Below are 21,855 nucleotides of genomic sequence, written 5' to 3'. Positions count from 1 at the left end.
TGTACCGACCATGTTCCAAAGACTCAAATAAATCTTGAAGGAGATCAACAAGCTGCGATAGATTTTTCCGAACACCTGCGCATGGCTGAGGTGTCTAGGGCACCCTGCAGGAAGATGGGTTCTGGGCTGGCCCACCCAAATACCTCTGGCAACTACATACAGTGGTATGGAGACATTGCTAAATAAGTGAAAAATAGAGTTTTGATATGGTTCCAGCAGTTAACACTTCATAGCATCTATTTGAAAAACAAAAAATATTACAGCTCAAAAAGAGAGAGGCACACCTGAGTTCTTTGCAGTGTGAAGTCCAATAGCCAAGATGTAGAAACAACCTAAATGTCCAGCCACGGGTAATTGGAAAAAATTGTGAGATATATAATATATATATCCTGTTCTATTCCTGGAGTGAGCAGATATCACTGGGCTACACTAGCACTCGACAGGGACAAATGGAGACATTACTGGTGCCCGCTCGAGCAAATCGAGGATCAACGGGATGACAAGTGATACAAGATGTATATATATAAAATGCTAAAGAATATAGAATGCTATACAGCAGTAAGAAATGACAAACTTTCTCGTTTTGTTAGAATGTGGATGGAATTACATGGTGTCATATAAAGAATAAGTCAGAGGACATACAGGATGATCTCATATGTAACACATTAAGAAACCAAGCTAGGAAATAAAGAAACAAAGGCAGGCAATAATCTCTAAAGCTAACAAACCCTTGGGCCTTAGATGACAGAACAGAGATTACCCATGTAGTGGGGGGCTCTTGGAATGTGGATAGAATAGGTGGACTAGAAGTGACACAGGAGAAGTAGTGATGGTCTATGCCACAGGTGGTGGTGGAGGTGTGGTAACTTTGTACACCAACAGCATAAACTTTTATCGATTGTAAATGTGTTATTTCATTTCTAACAAAAATTTAAAAGTGTGGTTGGTATTTGTAAACAAATACATAAGAAATAAAGAAATCATGCCTTGTGCTACAATTTGGGTGGAGTTCGGGTGTGTTAATGTTGAGAAATAATTCAGAGGGAAGAGGACAAATGTGGGATGATCTCACACATGTGGTAAATAAAGAAAGCAAAGGAACGGGCAATGTCCAAGGGGAAAAAAAACCTTTGGACTCTGACAGCCGAGATGAGGTTACCAAGTGGGTGTGGGAAAGATAGAAGGCTGCTAGAAGTGACACGAAGAAGATGGTGGATGGTTTTAGGCATTTCTGGGTACTGATATAGTAACTATCAAAAAGTATAAAAGATAACATTATTACAATCCATATTACCTCAACAGTAAAATAAAATTTAATATAAAAATAATTTCTGAATGATTAGCAGAAGCTATAGTGAGTTGTCACTGAAAAAGAGGTTGTGATTATTAATCTTGGAGATTAATAATTAAAGAGATCATAAGATTTTTAATCTGGAGGGCGCTGGAGCTATAGCACATAGCGGGTAGGGTGTTTGCCTTGCACACGGCCGACCCGGGTTCAATTCCCAGCATCCCATATGGTCCCTTGAGCACCGCCAGGGGTGATTCCTGAGTGCATGAGCCAGGAGTAACCTCTGTGCATTTCTGGGTGTGACCCAAAAACCAAACAAACAAGCAAAAAAGATTATTAATCTGGAAAAGGATCTGAACAAAGACTTAAAGTTCACAAGCTAGTGCATATTCAACCATAACAACTCTTTTTTTTTTTTGGCTTTTTGGGTCACACCCGGTGATACACAGGGGTTACTCCTGGCTTGCACTCAGGAATTATTCTTGGTGGCAAAGCAAACGCCTTACCCACTATATTATTACTCCAGCCCCAACAACATTTTTAGGAAGAAAATATAACTTATTGTTTTGGAAGCAAAGAAAATTACTTAGTAGTTTAGAAAGTAAAAGTTTGACAAATTAACAGGAAACAAAGTCACAGTATTTTTACTGAGAAAAGAATATTTTAAATATTTGATCAGAAGATTTTAATGTAATATAGGGAATTTGAAATATATTCAACATATACCTGATTTTGATACTCCCAACTGCTCAGGATGTAGGGTTATTTTACTCAGCAAGAGCACATTATTTGGGACTGGAGCAATAGCACAGCGGGTAGGGTGTTTGCCTTGCATGTGGCCGACCAGGGTTTGGTTCCCAGTATTTCATATGATCCCCTGAGTACCACCAGGAGTAATTCCTGAGTGTATGAGCCAGGAGTAACCTCTGTGCATGGCTGTGTGTGACCCAAAAGGAAAAAAAAAAAAGAGCACATTATTTTCTGGCTACAGTTTTGAAAATCTATGTATCTAGACAAGATGCAGTGTAAAAGAACAAGGTGAAGTGTTGAAACAATATTGAATAGAGAATGTATGGTTCTTCAGTATAGGTGTATAAATCTTGAGTTATTGGACCCATGGTATTACAAACAATAAATATATTTATTGCTTATTGTATCATTAATGCACTATAGATATTAACTAGGGTACTTTGTAATGAACTGTTTCTCTATGTAGTAAACTTTATGAATAGAGGTTGTATCAAAATTGCATTTAGCAGTTCTTGGTAAGTTGAGGAGTATGTTTAGAAATGAAAAGGAAGTAAAATAGTGACTTGAAGTAGGAATAGAGTTCTGTAGAAAAAAATCTACTCCATTACAATGACTTCATAATTTTTTTTTCTCTGTGTAGAATTTACACATACTTTCCTTGAATTCCTAAAACTTACCAAGACTCAGGAATGAGAATTTGAGTTTTGTGTGTGTATGATAAGACAGGATGAGAAAATATTTCAAAAGTCAGTGTCTGTAAAAATAGTCTTCCAGTCTTGCTTACAACAGAAAGTTATGGTTTACAAGATTATTTTGGCTCCATAGCTTGGAAGCTGGCCTTACACGCTGGGGGAAAGTCATCCCAGATAGAGAAGGGAACACCAAGTAAAATGTGATTAGAGATCCCTCTCGGGAAGGAAGATGCGTGCTGAAAGTAGACTAGAAACTGAACAGGATGACCACTTATACCCCTATTGCAAACCACAACACCCAAAAGGAGAGAGAGAGAACAAATTGGAATGCCCTGCCACAGAGGTGGGGTGGGGTGGGGGGCATGGGATTGGGGGGTGGGAGGGATACTGGGTTCATTGGTGGTGGAAAATGGACACTGGTGGAGGGATGGGCTCTCCCTCATTGCATGAGGGGAAAACAAGCACGAAAATGTGTGAATCTGTAATTGTACCTTCACTGTGACTCACTAATTAAAAAATAAATTAATTAAAAAAAAGTAAGTTATGGTTTAGAGAACATGGTAATTTCATTTCAGTTCTTGCTATCTTGGAGTTTCCAAATCCTAGCTTCTCTCCATTTGTGTTAATTTCTCCATTTTGGTCATGTTTCTCTTGTATTAACAAGTATGATTCTCTTTGTCCTTAGGCTCTTTGATTATGGCGTCCATATAAATGTATGCTAAACCACATGTATACTCATATATTTTCCAGTCTAACTTCTAATAGCTTGAAAAGACATATAAATGGAGGTTCCTAGGTAACCCTCCCTCCCAACCCCAAGTATTTTGTAACATAATTAAATGTTAAATGGTAAAGAAGTAACAAATTCTTTCTCCCTAGATCTCTCTGTACAATTAAGGCCTCTATCTCTGGGTTTATATAGTTAATCTGAGCTATTATGTTTTAATTTTGAATAGTCACATTATCTTTGTGAGAATCTGTACATATCTAAAAATTAGCTCAACAACTTTATATATCATTAATTCATCATATGAAATAATACTGTTTACTTCCTGAATGAAAATGCAGGTTAGAGAAAACTGTCAAATTTTTTTTTTTTTTTAATTTTTGGGTCACACCCGGTGATGCACAGGGGTGATTCCTGGCTCATGCACTCAGGAACTACTCCTGGCGGTGTTCAGGGGACCATATGGGATGCTGGGAATCGAATCCGGGTTGGCCGTGTGCAAGGCAAACGCCCTACCCGCTGTGCTATCACTCCAGCCCCTCAAATGAGTTTTTAACATACAGCAGAAGGATCTTTTTCTTTTTGAGTTTGAGACCATACTGTGAAACAAGATCAGAGAAGTTAACCAAAATACGATTTCACATATAAGTTGTCCAGCAATTACCTAGCTCAGTACAGCTTAAGTGTTAATAGTAGAAAAGAAAATATGAAAAGAACTATGAGCCTATCGTAATAGAATAGCTTTATTTTACATTTTTTGTTCATTTGTTTGGGCCACATCTGGCAGTGTTCAGGGATTACTCCTAGTTCTGTGCTGTTCAGAAATCTCTTGGTAGGGCTCAAAGGGTCCTATGTGAAACCTGACCTCGGTTGACTGCAAGACAAGTGCCTTGCTCTCTGTACTGTCTTTTTCAGCCCCCTCTTATGTGAAAAACTTGTCTATTATTATTCATGCCTTGGTTTGAATTTTTATTAAGATCCATTCTGAGGGGCTAGAGCGATAGCACAGCGGGTAGGGCGTTTGCCTTGCACACGGCCGACCCGGGTTCAATTCCCAGCATCCCATATGGTCCCCTGAGCACCGCCAGGGGTAATTCCTGAGTGCAGAGCCAGGAGTGACCCCTGTGCATCGCCAGGTGTGACCCAAAAAGCCAAAAAAAAAAAAATCCATTCTGAGAAATATCATTTGTAATCAGAAAAAGTATGGTGTCTGAATCAAGGTAAGTTAATCAGTTAATATGTTATGTCAGTTAATAAGGTCTAAGTATCTTTATTGTTTTGGTGCTCCCCCAGGAATGCTGGAGGCCACTAGGACTATAAGTAGAATTTTCAGGTGATCATGTGGTAACAGGGATTGAAATCAGCAATTTCTACCTGTTAGGCATGTAGTCGACTGAACTATCTCTGTGGCCAATGTGTATGTTTGTGATGTGAGTAGCATTATTAACATAGTTCAGTAACTTACTTAAGCAGTAATCTAAGAAGAAAATAAAAGCCTTGTTTTACTTGAAAAATTACTATTCTAAAAGCCATTTCAAATAGCAGGCTTTCATGATATGTTTTTGTTAATTTTTATTGTCAGAAAGCTTATCTTTTAAAAAGAAGTTTCAGTATAAAATGCAAAACAGATGAAAAACTTTGTTGTTAGTAGATCTGATTTTACTTAAGGAGTTTTAACTTGTAGTAAAATGCATTTATTAAAAAGCAGGATTACATACATTACAGTTCCAAGGAAATTTTTATGTTAAATTTGTCAATTTTTTGGCTTAAATGTGAAGCCAAAATTTCTAATACGTGAACAGGAAAATTAATCAAGTTTGTAAAATCAAGTTTCTAATTTCTATTTCCAATTACACATTATTTTAAGCTATATTTTAAACCATGGTTACAGAATTATTATATAAGAATATACTGAAGGTATAATTAATACCTTATTGTATTTATTGGAATTTAATTCTCTACAACTTCAAAATAGTATTTATATGAGCCAACAGAGTAATTTTTACTTTGATAAAAATAAGCTCTGAACTGAGTCCTTCACTGCTTATCTACAGAACTCACTTCTTATGAGTAAATGTTCAATATCATACAGCTAGGAAATCATTATATTAAAACTTGAATATTTTCTTTAACTAGACCACAGTATTTTGAATATGTATTTCAGGACCTTACAGTTAAACTCAATTTTGAAACATATTGACTACAACATTAAAAATAAATAAGGTCTTAAAGTAAATACATTTCCAAATCATATTGCCATTCAATTCTCTGAAGACTAAGAGTTCTGCGTATTTGGAAAAGTCAATGATTAGGTGTTTATATGCAATTCAGATTCTGTGTTCCTTCTAAACGTTCCTTTACTAGTTTTTCCAAAGAAAAAAGATGCTCATCTGCATCTTCTGGCACAAGATTCCTAATAGAATTTGCAAGTTCAAAAAGGTATTCTGTATTTCTTCCACTTGGACCAGCTGCATTAAAAATCTGTTCAGCAATGTCTTCCAGAGGTGCGGGACCAAGATAATTAGGATTATCACATGTTCCAATGTACAGTAACACACTGAATGGTTTTGTTGTGGGATCTTTTGGATAAAAAAGGACTGTGGTTGTCATGTAGCCTCCTTTCTCTCGGAAGTCAAGGTATGCTTTTACTTCTTCTTCCTTTCCTACTGGTAGTCTGTAAGCAACACCCCATACACAACCCTGTGAAAAATGAAAAGCAGGTGTTATTTACTTCTTATATGACCAAACCAGGCTGAAGATACATTGTGATCTAAGAAAATAGCAGATAGTTTTAGAAATCGATGCTATTTTTCTTCACTTAAGGTGATGAAGATGTACAATACCAAGTAAAACCAGTATTTGAAAGCATTCTGAATTAGTAACTTCCTGTGTCTTAGGCATGTCAGAATATTTAAAATTTTAAAATAAGGTCTTTTTCTTTTAACTAATGGGGCCTTCATTTGGTCATGAAAAAAATATTAAAATGTTTCACTAACTGTCTAGGGCAATAGCGCCCTCATCTGTCACAGGGGCTAATTAGATAATAGTATTGGGGAGCTGGTGGGACGGCTTGTATATCCCAGCCCCCTTCAGTGACAGCTGAACATCCCTTAATTTTACATGTTCCCTGTTTTTCAGAAAGAATTTTGTGTCTTCAAAGCTTTGTAACAAAATAAAATAATAACCATTTTAGGCTATATTAGATTCATTTTATTCAGTTCTTCACTGCCTCAAGTTTCAGATGTCCTTAGTAAATTACTACAACTGAAATATTAAATGGTAGCCTCTTTGGCTAGATAGCCCATGAGCAAAGTGCCAGTAAAAACAATGTACTTTAGCTGCAAAGAACTTTTTTTCAGTATATAAAAGACAAGATTTAAGAGTTTGTAATAAAGATTTTCTCATTTCTTGGGCAAGTTTTAATATTCAGTATTAGGGTGCTAAGCATCTTCTTCCATGCTTTTATAAATCTGTAAAAAACAGCAGTACCAAGCATCTATCCAAAGGTAAATTATGAAAGCATTTCCAAATCTGCACTATTGTCTGCTATTGCTAGCTGCTTAGCTTTTGTATATCCAAGTCCCCCTTTCCAAAATAAAAATTTTCCCTTCGTAACATGAAAATTTGAATCACTATCTCAATAAAATGATTAGAAATATTTTAGAAACAGAGGACTAACAGTTAAATAAAAGTTTCCTAGTGCTTCTACTTGTTAAAAAGCCTGTATAGCCTAATAAAGTGAGACTGTTTGATTTGATTTTTTGCTGAAAATATTAGCACAAGAATTCCATTGGGTTTTTGGACTATAACCTGGTGGTTCTCATGGCTCACTCTTGCTCTGCACTTAGGGATCACTCCTGGAAAGTTCAGGGAACCATTTTTGGTGCTAGAGTTTAAACCTGGGTTGACCGCATGCAAGGCAAACGCCCTACTCCAGCCCTGCACTATATTCTTAAGGGTACTCTGTCTATGGGCTGTACCTTTCATTGTCAAATACTCAGCTAACAAACTTGTTCAGAAATTTGGTTTAATTTTATTGTCTACCTTGTATCCTATTCTCTGACTTTCCCAGGTATCATTTCTATAAACAGATGAAAAGAAACATAATAGAGAGGAATTCTAAATGTAATATAATTCATACTATCTGATGACTGTCAGCAAAACTTAATTGAGTATTAAATCGGAGAAACATCTCAACATTTGATATAATTAAAGACTATACAAAAAGGAATAGTTATACCATACCCCAGGATCTTCAACAAGAGTCACAACTCTTCCAGGCTGTTTTTAAAAAAGTGAAAAAAAAAATTTTTTTTTCTGAGTTAAAGTTCATTAAGTAACTAAGCATTAGTAACTTACTGTTGACATGGAATATTTAAATTTTATTTGCTCACACTAAGCATTGTTTTCTAAGACTTATTTTTATGATAAATTTAAAGAAAATCTATCTTACTCAGACTATCTTAGCTTTTCTAAAAGATTCCTTTTAATGTGTATTAGGTTTATTGTTGCTAATAATGTGTATTAGGTATATTTTTATCACTTAAAATGAATATATTTAAAAATACACCAGTAACTAAGACTCATTTAAAATTAAAGGCAGAGGAAGAAACAATTAAATTAAAGTTCTGGTCATTTTTTCCCCACTGGAAAAAAATATTGTTATCGTTTTTGTGGAACAAAACATGGCATTCAAGGTTGATTTCTCAAACTTTAACATAGATCAAAATCACATCACAGGATGTGATGAAAACACAATGCAGGGCCACATTCCCAGGGTTTCTGCTTCTGTAGGTAAATAAAGTTTGAAAAATCTTGCTGGCAAATGCTACATCTATCTGACATGTAAAGTCATTTAGTGAAACTGGTGAGTTGTAAGTCACAGTCTATGTCCATGCATATCCACCGTGCATTACTTAGTGGCCTAATTCACTCTGGAGATGGTATCATCTTTGTTACTGTTTCATGCTGGTGTTTGCCATTTGTGTAAGTTTGTATAATTATGGGACAAATTGATTTTTAGTTATATTTCTTTATTACATTTTGTTATTATCATTTTAATAAGTATATAATTTGTCATCCACATTCATGTGTTGAACACTGAGGTTTGGCTTGTTTTGTGTTGAATACAATGCTACAATAGGAGTGTACTTTCAGCTCAAAGTCGACTCATTGAACATCCACTGTGTTTATCAGAGAAGATAACCTGCTTCCAAAAGTGTATTTTGCAACTCAGAAACATGCACTTAACATGTAAATAGAGAATTCTTCATGCCAGTAACATATGGAATTTGTTAAATGCAGTAGGAATTTTGAATGTTAGGCAGTCAGAAAGGAATACAAAATTCTGGCAAAGGCCACCTTATGATTCACAAGTCAGAGCCTAGAGAGGACTAGACCAAATGTCTTGCTTTAGCAGAGGATCCCTTACGGCAATTTAACTAGAGAGATAGACCAAGATTTGAAAGGTCAAGAGTGGTGGAGTTGAAATTAGGGGACAAGGGAAATTAGAAGCTACAAAAACTTGGTAGAAATATATAGTAAGTAATATCTTTAGCTCCCGAACAGCAGGGAACTGGCATAAAAAAATGTTTGATGAGAAAATCAGTTTGGTAAAGTGTGAAATATGCAAATGAAGTGGGAAGAGATAGAAGTTGAGGAAAGAACAGAGAGTGGTCCAAATGATGAGACCTGTACTCAGCCTTTTCGTATTTCTTTTTACACCCAGCAGAGGAACCAGATTCTGGTGGCCCTGTTTTCTGATTACCTTCTGGATCTGGTTCTTCTTTATCCGTCTGTTGTTTCTCAGGGATCTCACTGTCTCTATTTGTTCATTTGCTTTTTGGGTCAAATCTGGCAGTGCTCAGGATTACTTCTGGCTCTGCACTCAGGAATTAATCCTGGTGGTACATGGGGGACCATCTGGGATGGCAGAGATTGAATCTGGGTCGTCTGCATTCAAGGCAAATGTCCTACCCACTGTACTATCGCTCTGGTCCCTGACCGTGTTTTGCTTCCTTCCACTTTGCCCTGTCTTTGACCTACAATCACTTTCTCATGCCAAAAAACTGGGTCACTTACTCCTGAGCTTTGAATATTCTCAGAATGAAATAAAAAATCATTATCATGACTTACAGGGCTGGAGCTATAGCGCAGTGGGTAGGGTGTTCGCCTTGCACGCGGCCAACCCGGGTTCGATTCTTCTGCCCCACTCAGAGAGTCCGGCAAGCTACCCGTGGCGCATTCCATATGCCAAAAACAGTAACAAGTTTCACAATGGAGATGTTACTGGTGCCTGCTCGAGCAATGGGATGACAGTGATGACAGAGATCGTGACTTACAGATCATCATCTCTTCACACTTTTCCTTTTCTCTGTATTAACTTTGTTTCTTAAACAAAAATTCCTAGAGTGGGGTGGCCTCCCCAGCTATATCAGTGAGCCCTCACCTCTACCCCTCCAAGCTATCTCCCTGGCTCCCAGAGTCAGAATTTTTAAAAACAGCAGTTCTCAGTATAGAATACCTTTTCTCCTTTTAAATCTGAGGCTGTTTTTTACCACTTTCTCTGTAAAGGCTTGGATGGCTCCTAGGTACTGGAGCACTAACTTCTTCTAAACACTGCTCCTTTTATTCCTGTCCCTTACAACATTTAAGGGGTATTATTTGCATTGATATCTCCCAGTTAATTGTAAGTCCTCAGTACTAAGGAGCACTTACATATGATTGTTGAGAGGAAGAGAAGTAATGAAGTCCAGGAGTTAGACAATGATTGTAGGGACAAAAAACAGAATATATAGAGAATGACAGATATGGACAGTTGACAATACATGTAGATAGATGTATTTAAAAGCTCCCAACTGTGTTACTGAGACCATACATTTGTAGATGCACTTGACTTTTTTTTTTGCATTGAAACTGGAAAAGATATTTTAAGCTGAAGAGGATGTGAAATATGTCAGGGGTATTTTCGTTGGGTAATGAGTATTGTTTTTGATATATATTAGGTAGGAACTTTGGTAAATGCTCATGATTATTTCTGCATTTATATGCTTCCTCTTTTTGAAACTGAAATACACTCTGATGTGAAACTCATTTAAATAGCTCCTAATTTGGTGAGAAGTTGCTAATTTGGTCATATACAAATGATGTGTAATTATATGTAGGAAGAAATTAAAGTTTAATGAAGCTAAAAGACAAGCATAATTTAATAAAGTTTGATATTTTCCCCATTCACAGACAGCTATGAATCTTTAACAATATCATACTCTCTGTGTTATGATGACAAACTTGCCAAGAGCATATTACTGTGAAAAATACAGGCTTATGTACGGTATCTACTCTTTCTTAGTATTTGCTAGCTATCTCAGTAGCCTTTCCTTATCTTGTTTATTATCAATTAATATTTCCATAAGGTTAATGGCCCATTATAAAAACGTAAAATTGTTTTAACAAAACAGTAAACTTAGAAAAAGTTTATTAAAGACTTTCTTTTAATCTTATTGGATGTATTCTTTAAATAAAATTCCAGAAGTTTTAGCCATTTATTTTTTTCCCTTTTAACATTCCTACCCTGTATTTCAATATAGTACTTTTTATTGGCTTGACAGTTGTTTCTATTATTTAGATAATTTGTATCTATGGAAATGACATCTTACACGCAGATTATTCAGTTTGGATGAGACTAGACTAGTGAAATATGCTTTTGACAATCACATTCATAAGCATGTTATAAATACATGGTTATTAAAAATTGAAGCCTGAGTTAAGAATGTTTAGAATGACAACTTTAATCAGTTATATCAGGCAATGCATCAGGCATTTTAAGTTGGTAGACTTTTGTTGTTTTAGGGCCATGCTTAGTGCTAGGGGAGGATAAAAGAATGAACTATGTGACCTTGAGAATTGAACATGGGGCCCTAGCATGCAAAGCATGAGCTCCTGGCCCCTTGGTTCTTTAAGGTCATTCCGGGATGACCTTAAGCCAAATTAAGGTCAAATTACGCCAAATTCTCAACTCATCAACTCCAATTTGAAACATGGCTTTTAACTCAGTTTGTCTGTTTTTTCTCTTTTCTTATTAGTAGGGCCAATTCTTCACGATCTTTTTCTTTTTCCATCACTACAGGTTCTTCTTTGAAATTAACCCCAATCTTTTTCTATATACAATTTCTAGTATGTATTTAGGGCACTCTTTTAAAAATAGTAATTAAAAAAAAGTAGTCAGTATCATGTAATTCTCAAAATATTTTTGAGAACATTTATAAGCAACAGAACATTTGGTACCTTTCCAAAAGTAAAGATGTTTACTAAGTCACCCAAATTGTTAGCTGCCTAAAACTTAACTTGACTCACTAGTTGTTTTTTTAGCTGATGTAAGGCTGAATTGCATAAGTAATTGAGTGCTACTAGTTCGGTGCTAACATCGAGATGAATTTCTTTGTGCGGCCGGAAAAAAAAACCAGCTACTAGAGAACTCAACATTTTCACATTCTAACTCGGCAGAACCAGGGACAAAGAATACAGTGCCAGGTGGCTATTACTGCATACGGGATGGGGTGCTCAAGGTGAATTCAGAACTGCTCCCTCCGTAGTTTCGAATCAGAATCACTTAGTAAGAGTACATCCCCGTTTAAAAACAAATAAGAAACAACTCTGGCACTTTCAGTGGGTGCAGTGTTCGCTCAGGAAGCAAACCGTGCTGGCCGCCCCAGCGATGGAAAAGCAGCCTGGGAGCCGTTTCTTCGGGCTGCAGCCTCTGCGCGTGTGCGCGGGGCCCGGGAGCGGCGCCCGAGGGCCAGCAGGGCGCCCGCCGCCCCTCCCCGCCGCGCCGGCTCACCTTGCCGGGGACCCCGCGGTGGTCGGTGCTGCCCTGCCAGAAGCGCCTGCTGTAGCCCGTGATGTGCCCGACCAGCTTGTCCTGGTACGGGAAGTCCACTTTCCAGATGAGGGAGCCATAGCCGAATACCCACATCCTGCCGGGCCCGCCACCCCCGGCCGTCCGCCCCGGTGGCCCGCTGCAGTGTCGGGGCCGCGTAACCGGCCGCCGGGCGCAGGCGCAGACGGCCGCCCCGCAAGGCACGCCGGGAGCGCCATATCTCGCCGCCGGAACTCCTGCCGGGCCTCGCGACCCGCCGGGCCCGCCTCAGTGTCGCCGCTGCCGGGCGCTTCCGGAACTGCAACCCGTAGCCTTAGGCGGGGACGGGCTGCGCGGCCCCGGGACCTCGCTGCGCCCCTGCAACACTGCGGGACGCGGCCACTGGGCGGGAGGGCGGGGCTCTGTGCCCTCGCCAGTGTGCTGAGGAGATCCGGCTCCAGTGAGAGGCTGTTGCCTGAGCCCGCAGGCCAGATGCTGAGACTCCAGTCAAGAGAGAGCTAATGCTTGATCCCTCAGGGTCAGTCAGATGTTGAGGCTCCAGTGAAGAGCCTCTAATACTTGATCCCTCAGATCAGTTAGATACTGAGCTTCCAGTGGAGAGACCTCCATCGAACCCTCAGGGTCAGATAGTGAGGCTCCAGTATCACTTGAACTGCCGCAGGATCAGTTAGATATTGAGGCTGCAGTGAAGAGACCTCTATTAATTGAACCCACAGGATCAGTTAGATATTGAGACTTTCTTTAAGTGAACCGTGTGTCTCCTTGTTTTCAGTTGCTACCTCAGGAAAGGGTGCAGGAAGGCTCACACAGGCTCCACAAGCGAAATGGGGATCCTTCTGAAGTGGTATGCGAGTTGGAGGGCTTCATTTTTCTAATCTTCCAGCTTTTCAAGGATCCTAGTCAGTGTTAAGATCTGCTGCTTGGAGTTTCTCCAGACTATTCACTGTTGTGTTTCTATTCGAGAAAACAAACATTATCTAATGATTTCTGGAAGATTTCTAATTGCTGAATGGAATGTAGCCCATAAAGAAAGCTAAAATTTTAACCCGGTTGAAAGAATATCCCTGGGATCTTAAATCATTAGGAAGCTGCTACAGAAGATAAGGATTTGTTTAAAACGTAAGCAGGTCTTTGCATATTTTTTCCACATTGTACTTTACATATCTAATTGTCTCGTTTTCTTCTGCTCTCAAATTTTGAGGAAAGTTTCAAACATATAGCAAAGTTCGAAGAAGAATTTTTATAGGAAAGACGACCCAAGAGGTGGAGTACATGTGTAATTCTATCTACCCCTGGGACCCACATACCCACCATCCCCACCTCCAGCTGCAATGAATATAGCCACTATAAGTAGGAAAAAGAGTTATAGTGAGCATATATATGTATATACTTTTTCTGTGAGTACGATGTGTGTGTGTGTGTGAGTGTGTGTGTGTTTGTGTAGCTATACCCAGAGGTGTACAGGGTTCTCTTGGCTATGTTGGTTGAACCGTTTGCCGAACCCAGTGGTGGTCTCAGCCTGTAGGCCATAATGCAAGCGCCTTAACCCTTGTGTTATGGGGGAGGACACGTACATTTTAATATAAAAATGTGTGTTAGAACTATCAACTGCTAATTCTAAGAATGTAAGGACAGTCTTCTATTAACCATAATGCTTTTATCACATCTAAGAAAATAAGCAATAACTGCATCATCAGATACTTAATATTCAGATTTTTGAATTATTTCAACATCAGTTTTTGTGACTTATTTTTCTCTCACAATCCTGGATCCAGTTGAAGTTTATATATCTCATTTAATTATTTGACTCTGTAATCTTTTTCTTTTTTAATTAGTTATGTTTATTGATTCACCATGAGGTACAGTAACAAAGCTTTCATGTTTGAGCTTTGATCATACAGTCATCAAACACCCATCTGTAGGATATCATTGGTTTGTCCTTTCTCCATTGCCACAGAGTTTAGGCATATCTGGTAATAATCTCTAAACATTTTAAGACAACATTGGTATGTCCTGTTCTCCTTGCTACAGGGAGCTTAGGTTTATCGGGTCACACCCATCAAAGTGCTCCTGAGTCATTCCCATTCCTTTGTCTATCTATAACCACTTCTTTGTGCTCTCTTCCCCAACCAGTTAATCAGCTTTTCCCGTAATCAGACTCTGTTAATTTGTAAGGTTAGACCTTTCTAGGACACTGAACCTCTATTGTAAATTAATATTGCCTTTCTCCTCTCCTCGTGTCTTTTGAATAGTTTACTTTAAAGCAATGTCCTTTTTTTTTTTGCTTTTTGGGTCACACCTGGCGATGCACAGGGGTTACTCCTGGCTCTGCACTCAGGAATTACCCCTGGCGGTGCTCAGGGGACCATATGGGATGCTGGGATTCGAACCCGGGTTGGCCGCGTGCAAGGCAAAGGCCCTACCCGCTGTGCTATCGCTCCAGCCCCAAGCAATGTCCTTTTTGTATGGACAAAGAAAGACAGTTGTTAATATGCTTTTGTAACATGGGATTTAATTGGCTTCGAATATTATTTACTCCTGGCATCTGCTTTCTCGATTTAAGCCTCAGTTGCCCTTAGTTCCTAGTACCCCAAAGGCAGGGTCCCGATGAGGGACGGGACGGACCCAGGGCAAGCGGTGAGTTATGTGCTATCCTGGCATCGAGATGGGCCTGGCCAAAGTGCCTAATGCTTAACTATAAGTTAAGAGCTTGGTCATGGACATGTCATGTCATGATCCAAAAGTAACGACTAGACTAGGACCCTGCTAGGGATAGGAAAGACTACTCTGGCCTGAGCACTGTAGTCTGAGATCGAGGTGACCCCAGGAAAGCAATTCTACAAGCTTAATGCATCTCTTGCTATGTCCATACAAAATGATTAATATTATGAATGCTTATATGTTAGTTGGACAAGGAGAGGAGAAACACACCCATGGGATTCCACTCTTGGATGGGTGGAATTCTGCTGAAAGAGATTCTGCTGAAAGAGAATCTGTCCTAGAAGAAGCATCCCCTGAGGGAAAGAACTTTACCCCTATTGATTGTGACCACACCTATGTTTAAGCCCCAACCCCTCATTCTTGGGGATTTAATTAGGCTGAAATAGTGGGCTGGGGGCAAGTTTCTAGGGCCAGATCTGGAGACGCTAGATTGAGATCCAGATCCAGAGGAGAAGGAGAATGAAGTAGCATGGGGGAGGAAGAAGCAGGAGGAGAATCAGGAGAATGGAGATGGGAATGGAATAAACTGCAACTGAGACCAACCAGCCTGGCTCAGTTGCTTCCTTCACCTGCCTCATCATCGCAATGAACCTCCCTGGGGTGGGGGAAGTTGCTGGAGACTACCCAATGCGGGCGGAGGGAGAGATAGAGCGCTGGTGCCCTGTGTGTTGCCCTGTGTGTTGCCCCGCCCCCTTTCCTTTTTTGTGTGATTACACACCCATCACTTCACCAGTGCACATTTTCCACCACCAAAATCCCCAGTATCCCCTCCCACCCATTCCACACCTTCTGTCTGTATGGCAGATAATTTGCACAATACTCTATTTCTCTACTTTAGTTACCTTCTATATTTTGAGACCAGTCCCCCTCACCACTCATACCTGCCAAAAAGGCAATGCTAGACAATGTTTTTTTTTTTTAGTTTTTTTTATTTTTTTCTTTTTGGGTCACACCTGGCGATGCACAGGGGTTACTCCTGGCTCATGCACTGAGGAATTACTCCTGGTGGTGCTCAGGGGGCCATATGGAATGCTGGGAATTGAACCTGGGTCGGCCACAATAGCATGCCCTACCCGCTGTGCTATTGCTCCAGCCCCTAGACAATGTGTTTTGTAGTGCTTGTTATGGATACAATATAATACTCTGTCACTGTCACTGTCATCCTGTTGCTTATCAATTTGCTCGAGCGGGCACAAGTAATATCTCCATTGTGAGACTTGTTGCTGTTTTTGGCATATCGAATACGCCATGGGTAGCTTGCCAGGCTCTGCAGTGTGGGCTAAATACTCTCGGTAGCTTGCCAGGCTCTCCGAGAGGGGCGGAGGAATCAAACCCAGGTCGTCCGTGTGCAAGGCAAACGCCCTGCCCGCTGTGCTATCTCTCCAGCCCATAATGCTCTAGGAATTCTAACATTAATAATTAGGGTCTGAAGAAATTGCTGCAGCAAGTTGCTTGGGTCCAAGGTTCATTTGTGTGTCTCTGGATCATGGCCGTGTGGGAGCTTAAGTAGACGGTGGCCAGATGTAGTGTCATCTCAGTCCCGTGGGGCAGGGGAAGGAGAAGGGCCCACTCCTTCCCTGTCCCGTGAGGCCTGGTGTTTGCTGCCACCGCCGCTCATACTGGAGTTTGTCACTGACTTCTAGAAAAATGGTGGCCACAGGGGCTCCTAGAGGGCAGGTGGAGGGATAGCACCTGCCCCCGTCTGGAGCAGCTCAGTGTAAAGGGCCTATTGCAAAGTCTAGGGCCATCTCTGCAACAAGTTGCTCGGGTCCGAGGTTTGTTTGTGTGTCTCTCTGTAATTTTTTTCTGTTCAGAAAAAGCTTTTCACAAAACTCAGGTTTTGTGAAAGGAGAGCTTGTCAACAGTTTACTTATGTTAGTTAGGGTTGAAGGGACTGATCCTGTTATTATAGGATATACATATATGTTTTAATGTTTCTGTCTACACCTGACACATACATATATATGTGTATATATATATATACATATATGTATATATACTTGTTATCCTGTTGATCCTCGATTTGCTCGAGCGGGCGCTAGTAACATCTCCATTTGTCCCTGTCACGTGCTAGTGTTGCCCAATTATATCTGCTCGATCCAGGGACAGGAAGAGCCTCAAACTGTTCATTCAGGGTTTTGATGAAGAAGTCTGACCATCTCGTTGGTGGGCAGCCACCTGGTCTTTTGATGTCCTGTGGAATCCAGTCAGTAACAGCTCTAGTCCAGCGGTCATCTCTGAATCGCATTACGTGTCCGGCCCATCTGATTTTTGACATCTTGGCAAACGAGACAGCGTCCCTGATTCTTGACCCTCGATGGAGGTCAGCACTCTAGATTCCTTCTCTCACTTGAGGGAAACGTGATACTCTTTCGATTCCTCTTTGGGATTCCTCTTTGGGATATCTGAATAGCGTTCTCATCCTGTTTGCGTAGGGCCCAGGTCTCTGAGGCATATGTTAGTGCAGGATGAACGGTGGAGTTGAAAAGATGTGCCTGGAGCTGCAGGTTCTTCGTCCTCTTAACCACTTCTTCGACGCTCTTGAAGGCATTCCATGCTGCTCTCTTCCTCCTGCGCAGTTCTGGCGCCAAGTCATTCCTCATGTTGAGTCATACACACACACATATATATATTTATTTATATTTTTTAATGTTTTTGTCTATACCTGACTTGATACTTCCATGAGGTATTCAGAGAGTGTATTGAATGAGGGCTTCACACGAAACATATGCTCTAGCTTTTTGAACTAGCTCCTAGGTCCAGGTCCTGTAGAATTTTTTTCTTCTTCTTTTTCCCTTAGGAAACTCAAAGATATTCAGGTTTGATTTCTTTTTTTTTTTTCAGATTATTTCCTACTTGTCTGGATCTGATAATAATTTTTGTAAAATTAGGAAAAGAATTTATGTCTTTTCTTGAATTTGGGGGGCAGGGGTTTGTTTTTTGGGTTACACCTAGTGGTGCTTAGGGCTTACTACTTCCTAGTGGTGGGAGACCATAAGGGGTGCCAGGGATCTAACCCTGGTTGATGGTGTGGCAAGTGTCCTACCTGCTATACTAGCTCTTTCGCCCATTGAATGTTTTAAATGGAATATTTTGGTGTAATTTTTTGAGTGTTTTTCCTACATAGAAATTAGTTTTCTTGTACTAGATGGATATGCTTGTAAGTTAAAATTACCCTAAAATGTGTGACTTGCTTTCTTTTGTTCATCTTAAATGTAATGGTCTTGACTATAAGTTTAGCGTGGTTAAGGTGGTAAGTATAGTTAGCATACAGAATTTTCTGATGTTGAGCCTACAACTGCTTCTGTAACCTTGTTTTCCTACTCCTGTTAACTTAAAGTTCTTTTTGAAGTGAAAGTTTCCCATCTTCATTGTCCCTTACCCTTTCTCATTCATTTCCATAATATTGATGATGTCTTTCATTCTCCTTAGTAATTCTTTCTATGTTTTCTTGTTGTTGTTACATCTTCCTTAGCCATTAATGCCCAGCTCTTATCCTTCACAAAGTAGTAGTAGTTTGTCCTGTTTTTTGATTATTCATTGGAGAGACCTCTGTTTTTTTTGTTATTGTTGTTTTTTGTTTTTGTTTTTTTGATTTTTGGCTTTTTGGGCAACACCCGGCAATTCTTGGGGTTACTCCTGGCTCTGCACTCAGAAATCACTCCTGGCAGTGCTTGGAGGATCATATGGGATGTCAGGGATAGAACCTGGGTCAGCGCATGCAGGGCAGACACCCTGCCTGTTGCAATATCATTCCAGCCCAGACCTCTGTACTTAGGGGGATCTCTGTACTTACTTCTAATGGTACTTTTTTTTTTTATAATTTTGAGTCACATACATTATCATTCAATGAGAATATAAGTAACAAGGTAGAATCTGTGTCTTATGTTTATATCCTCCACATTGCTGATCATCTAGTTGGTGATCAGTAAATAAATGTTAAGTGGTTTATAATAAATATTTATACTCTCCTAGTTGATCCAGTCAGATTCATCTGTAGCTAACTTGAACTGTTTGACTCATTACAGAAACAATTTTTGTAGTTGAAACTTTATATTTTAACTGTTACTATGAATAAATTTAAATTTGCTATAGAAATGTTGTATTTCATTTTTATCTTTCTATTTTCGCAGTGCTTTATTTAGAATGTGATTTTTAAAATACTTTTATTTGTGTTGGACCAGACACATTGACATTTCTGAACCACTTCCTGAGATTTTAGAAAACAGTGAAGAATGGGATCTGAGTGCTGTTGAATGGAACACTATTAGTAATGCTGTATTTTATACTTAAATACAAAATAGTGAATTAAACTAATTTATTAATTTATTAAGTTATGCTATTAATATAGGTACTAGACATTTGGGGCCAGTGAAAAGTGCTGTAATGTGTATTTATACATTAATATTAAATTTATTATACATAATACTACTGAAATTATAAATTAAATTAAAATTGTAAAATCAGCTCTTCTAGTTCTCTAGACCATGCGAGCAACTCCTGCACTTTTTGTTATAGTTTTATTTAATTATGATTACAATTTATTATGTATTAAATTTAGTTAATATTATTAACACTATCAATAATAGATCATGAATAACACTAATAATAATTACTAACTTAATACCAATGATTTGTTATACCAGTAATATATAATACCCATAGCAAAAGATTCTGTTGTATTTTGTATAACGTTGTATTTTATAGAGAGAAATCCTTCTGATCAAACATCCCAGATTGTTACATAACCTTTGACAAATCATGCTTCTGAGTTTATCTTCACCAATAAAATGCATAGAACATTAATACTGTAATCTATTACTTTATTAATATAAATTATAATTAATTATATTGTTAACATATTTTACAATACTTTAAGAAACATTCCTTTGGATAATTATTTTTAGAATCTTAAATCTCAGTCCAGTATACATCATGATGTGACTAGTAAGTTGGCTTTGTGAGACTTAGGCACTGATATCTATACTGGCCACTGACTTCAGGGGAAGTTGAAAGGGAGATGATTAGGAAGAAGGTAACAATACTCTAAGGAACTTGTTGCACTGGTATCAGAAAGCTGGATTTTATTTTATTTTTTTGAGGATGGGGGCCACACCTGGTGATGTTTAGGGGTTACTCCTGGTTCTGCAGTCAGGAATTATTCCTGGCAGTGCCTTGGGGACCATATGGAATGCCAGGGATGGAATCCAGGCTGGCTGTGTGCAAGGCAAGTACCCAACCTGCTGTACTTTTGCTCTAGCCCCTGGATCTCTCTCTCTCTTGTCTCATTCCGTATATTCAGTTTGTAAGATTATTTTATCAAGGAAAGGAAACCCAAGTGTTTATCCTCTGCTGTGAAGGATCAGCTAGTGCAGGAAGTCATACTGGTAGTTACATTACCCTCTCTGCATATTAGGGTACATTTGGTATTTGTGCTATGTGTATAGATCTCATCTACAGAGTTCCATGGAGTACACTTTGATGGGGAGTAAACAGGAAAATGAGTCTGCTCATTTTCTGAATGAAAGGTACTGACTGCTTAAACACTTGCAGAAAAGATATGATGGAGTACTTAAATCTCCCTTAATATTATTAGTAAGAACATGCAAGGTATCATTCTAAATCACCAAATGCAGATTTCCAGATTTAGTCTGTAGCAAGAGACTGGCCTGACAGGTGGCTTTCTCCCTCATGGTCTTTCTTAGTAGTGGGGGATGTACTAGAAAGGCCCATTGCAATCTGCTAATCTCTAGGGTATAATATATTGCTGACTTTAAAATACTAAATTACAGAAACCCAAAACTGAGAGGCTGATAAGTGTGGTCACTCGACCTCATACCTCTTCATCCTCAGCAATGGAAAACAAATTATCTAATGCTTCCTTTTCAGCAGGTCTGACTTTAGGGGAGAGACTCTCCAAACAATAATAGTGAATTTTGTTGAAATATTGTATGCAATCAAAGTGAAAGTAAAGTGAAATTTATTAGTTACACAGGCGGGGGGGGGCTTAGGGGGGCTAAGGGCGTGGGGGGGTGGGGTGGAGCTATACTGGGATTCTTGGTGGTGGAATATGAGCACTGGTGAAGGGATGGGCATTCGAGCATTGTATAACTGAGATTTAAACCTGAAAACTTCGTAACTTTCCACATGGTGACTCAATAAAAAATTTAAAAAAAAATTAGAAAAAAAAATATATTGCTGACTTGTTTTATTTACTTATTTTCTTTTCTGCCTTATTTTGTAGACTGGTCAAAAGAATGGATTTTACAGAGGCCTATTCTAACACGTGTTCTACAGTTGGACTTGCTGCCAGAGAAGGCAATGTTAAAGTCTTAAGAAAACTTCTTCAAAAGGGACATAGTGTTGATATTGCTGATAACAGGGGATGGATGCCAATTCATGAAGCAGCTTATCACAACTCTGTAGAGTGTCTGCAGATGTTAATTCATGCAGGTAAAGTAAATTCAAGGTATGGAAAGATGAATGTGGAATCTGGATTAAAAAAAACAATGTTAATGCATGACTTATTAACAGTAATATTTGTTTCTGTCTCAATAATCATAAATTAATTGCCTATGTTTAATTCTTAGACTTGCTGCCCTGAATTATGTCCAACTGGTGTTCTAAATGAACATTTATAAATGCTGTCCTTCATATGGGAATACTGGTGCCTGGCCACAATTATGTTTGAGCTAGATGATGTGGCAAGAGTAGCGTGCTATTTTAATTGGGTTAGTTGCTGGTAATATTTATTCTTCCTTTCTTTTCCAAACAGAGGGAGTAGTGTTGTTGAAATTGA

General features: G+C 39.0%; 2 protein-coding genes across 4 annotated transcripts in view; one reads left to right on the top strand and one right to left on the bottom strand.

The window, feature by feature from the left end:
* The window catches only part of ASB3 (ankyrin repeat and SOCS box containing 3), a 111,558-nt gene that overhangs the window by 11,204 nt on the left and 78,499 nt on the right, over positions 1-21,855 (top strand). Inside the window, exon 2 of one of the 2 annotated variants that reach the window (XM_055120080.1) lies at positions 21,301-21,509. In XM_055120080.1, coding sequence (XP_054976055.1) covers positions 21,314-21,509 — 196 coding nt within the window. In that variant the 5' untranslated portion in view covers positions 21,301-21,313. Of the gene's footprint in view, positions 1-21,300; positions 21,526-21,855 lie in introns of those variants that run through there. The other variant, XM_055120081.1, reaches the window with a different exon arrangement.
* On the bottom strand, positions 4,124-12,550 carry CHAC2 (ChaC glutathione specific gamma-glutamylcyclotransferase 2). Of its 2 annotated transcripts, XM_004615806.2 has the most exons (3): positions 12,297-12,550; positions 7,706-7,741; positions 4,124-6,160 (listed from the first exon to the last, which is right to left on the bottom strand). In XM_004615806.2, the coding sequence occupies exons 1-3, from the start codon at positions 12,429-12,431 to the stop codon at positions 5,777-5,779; spliced, it is 555 nt and encodes a 184-aa protein (XP_004615863.1). In that variant the 5' UTR covers positions 12,432-12,550; the 3' UTR covers positions 4,124-5,776. The 2 variants fall into 2 exon arrangements, with proteins under 2 accessions (XP_004615863.1, XP_054976058.1); XM_055120083.1 differs by lacking the exon at positions 7,706-7,741 and having other exon boundaries at positions 12,297-12,548.

The sequence above is a fragment of the Sorex araneus genome, chromosome X (assembly GCF_027595985.1).
Source record: "Sorex araneus isolate mSorAra2 chromosome X, mSorAra2.pri, whole genome shotgun sequence".
Taxonomy (NCBI): Eukaryota; Metazoa; Chordata; class Mammalia; order Eulipotyphla; family Soricidae; genus Sorex; species Sorex araneus.
This window is presented reverse-complemented; position numbering and strand designations above follow the sequence as displayed.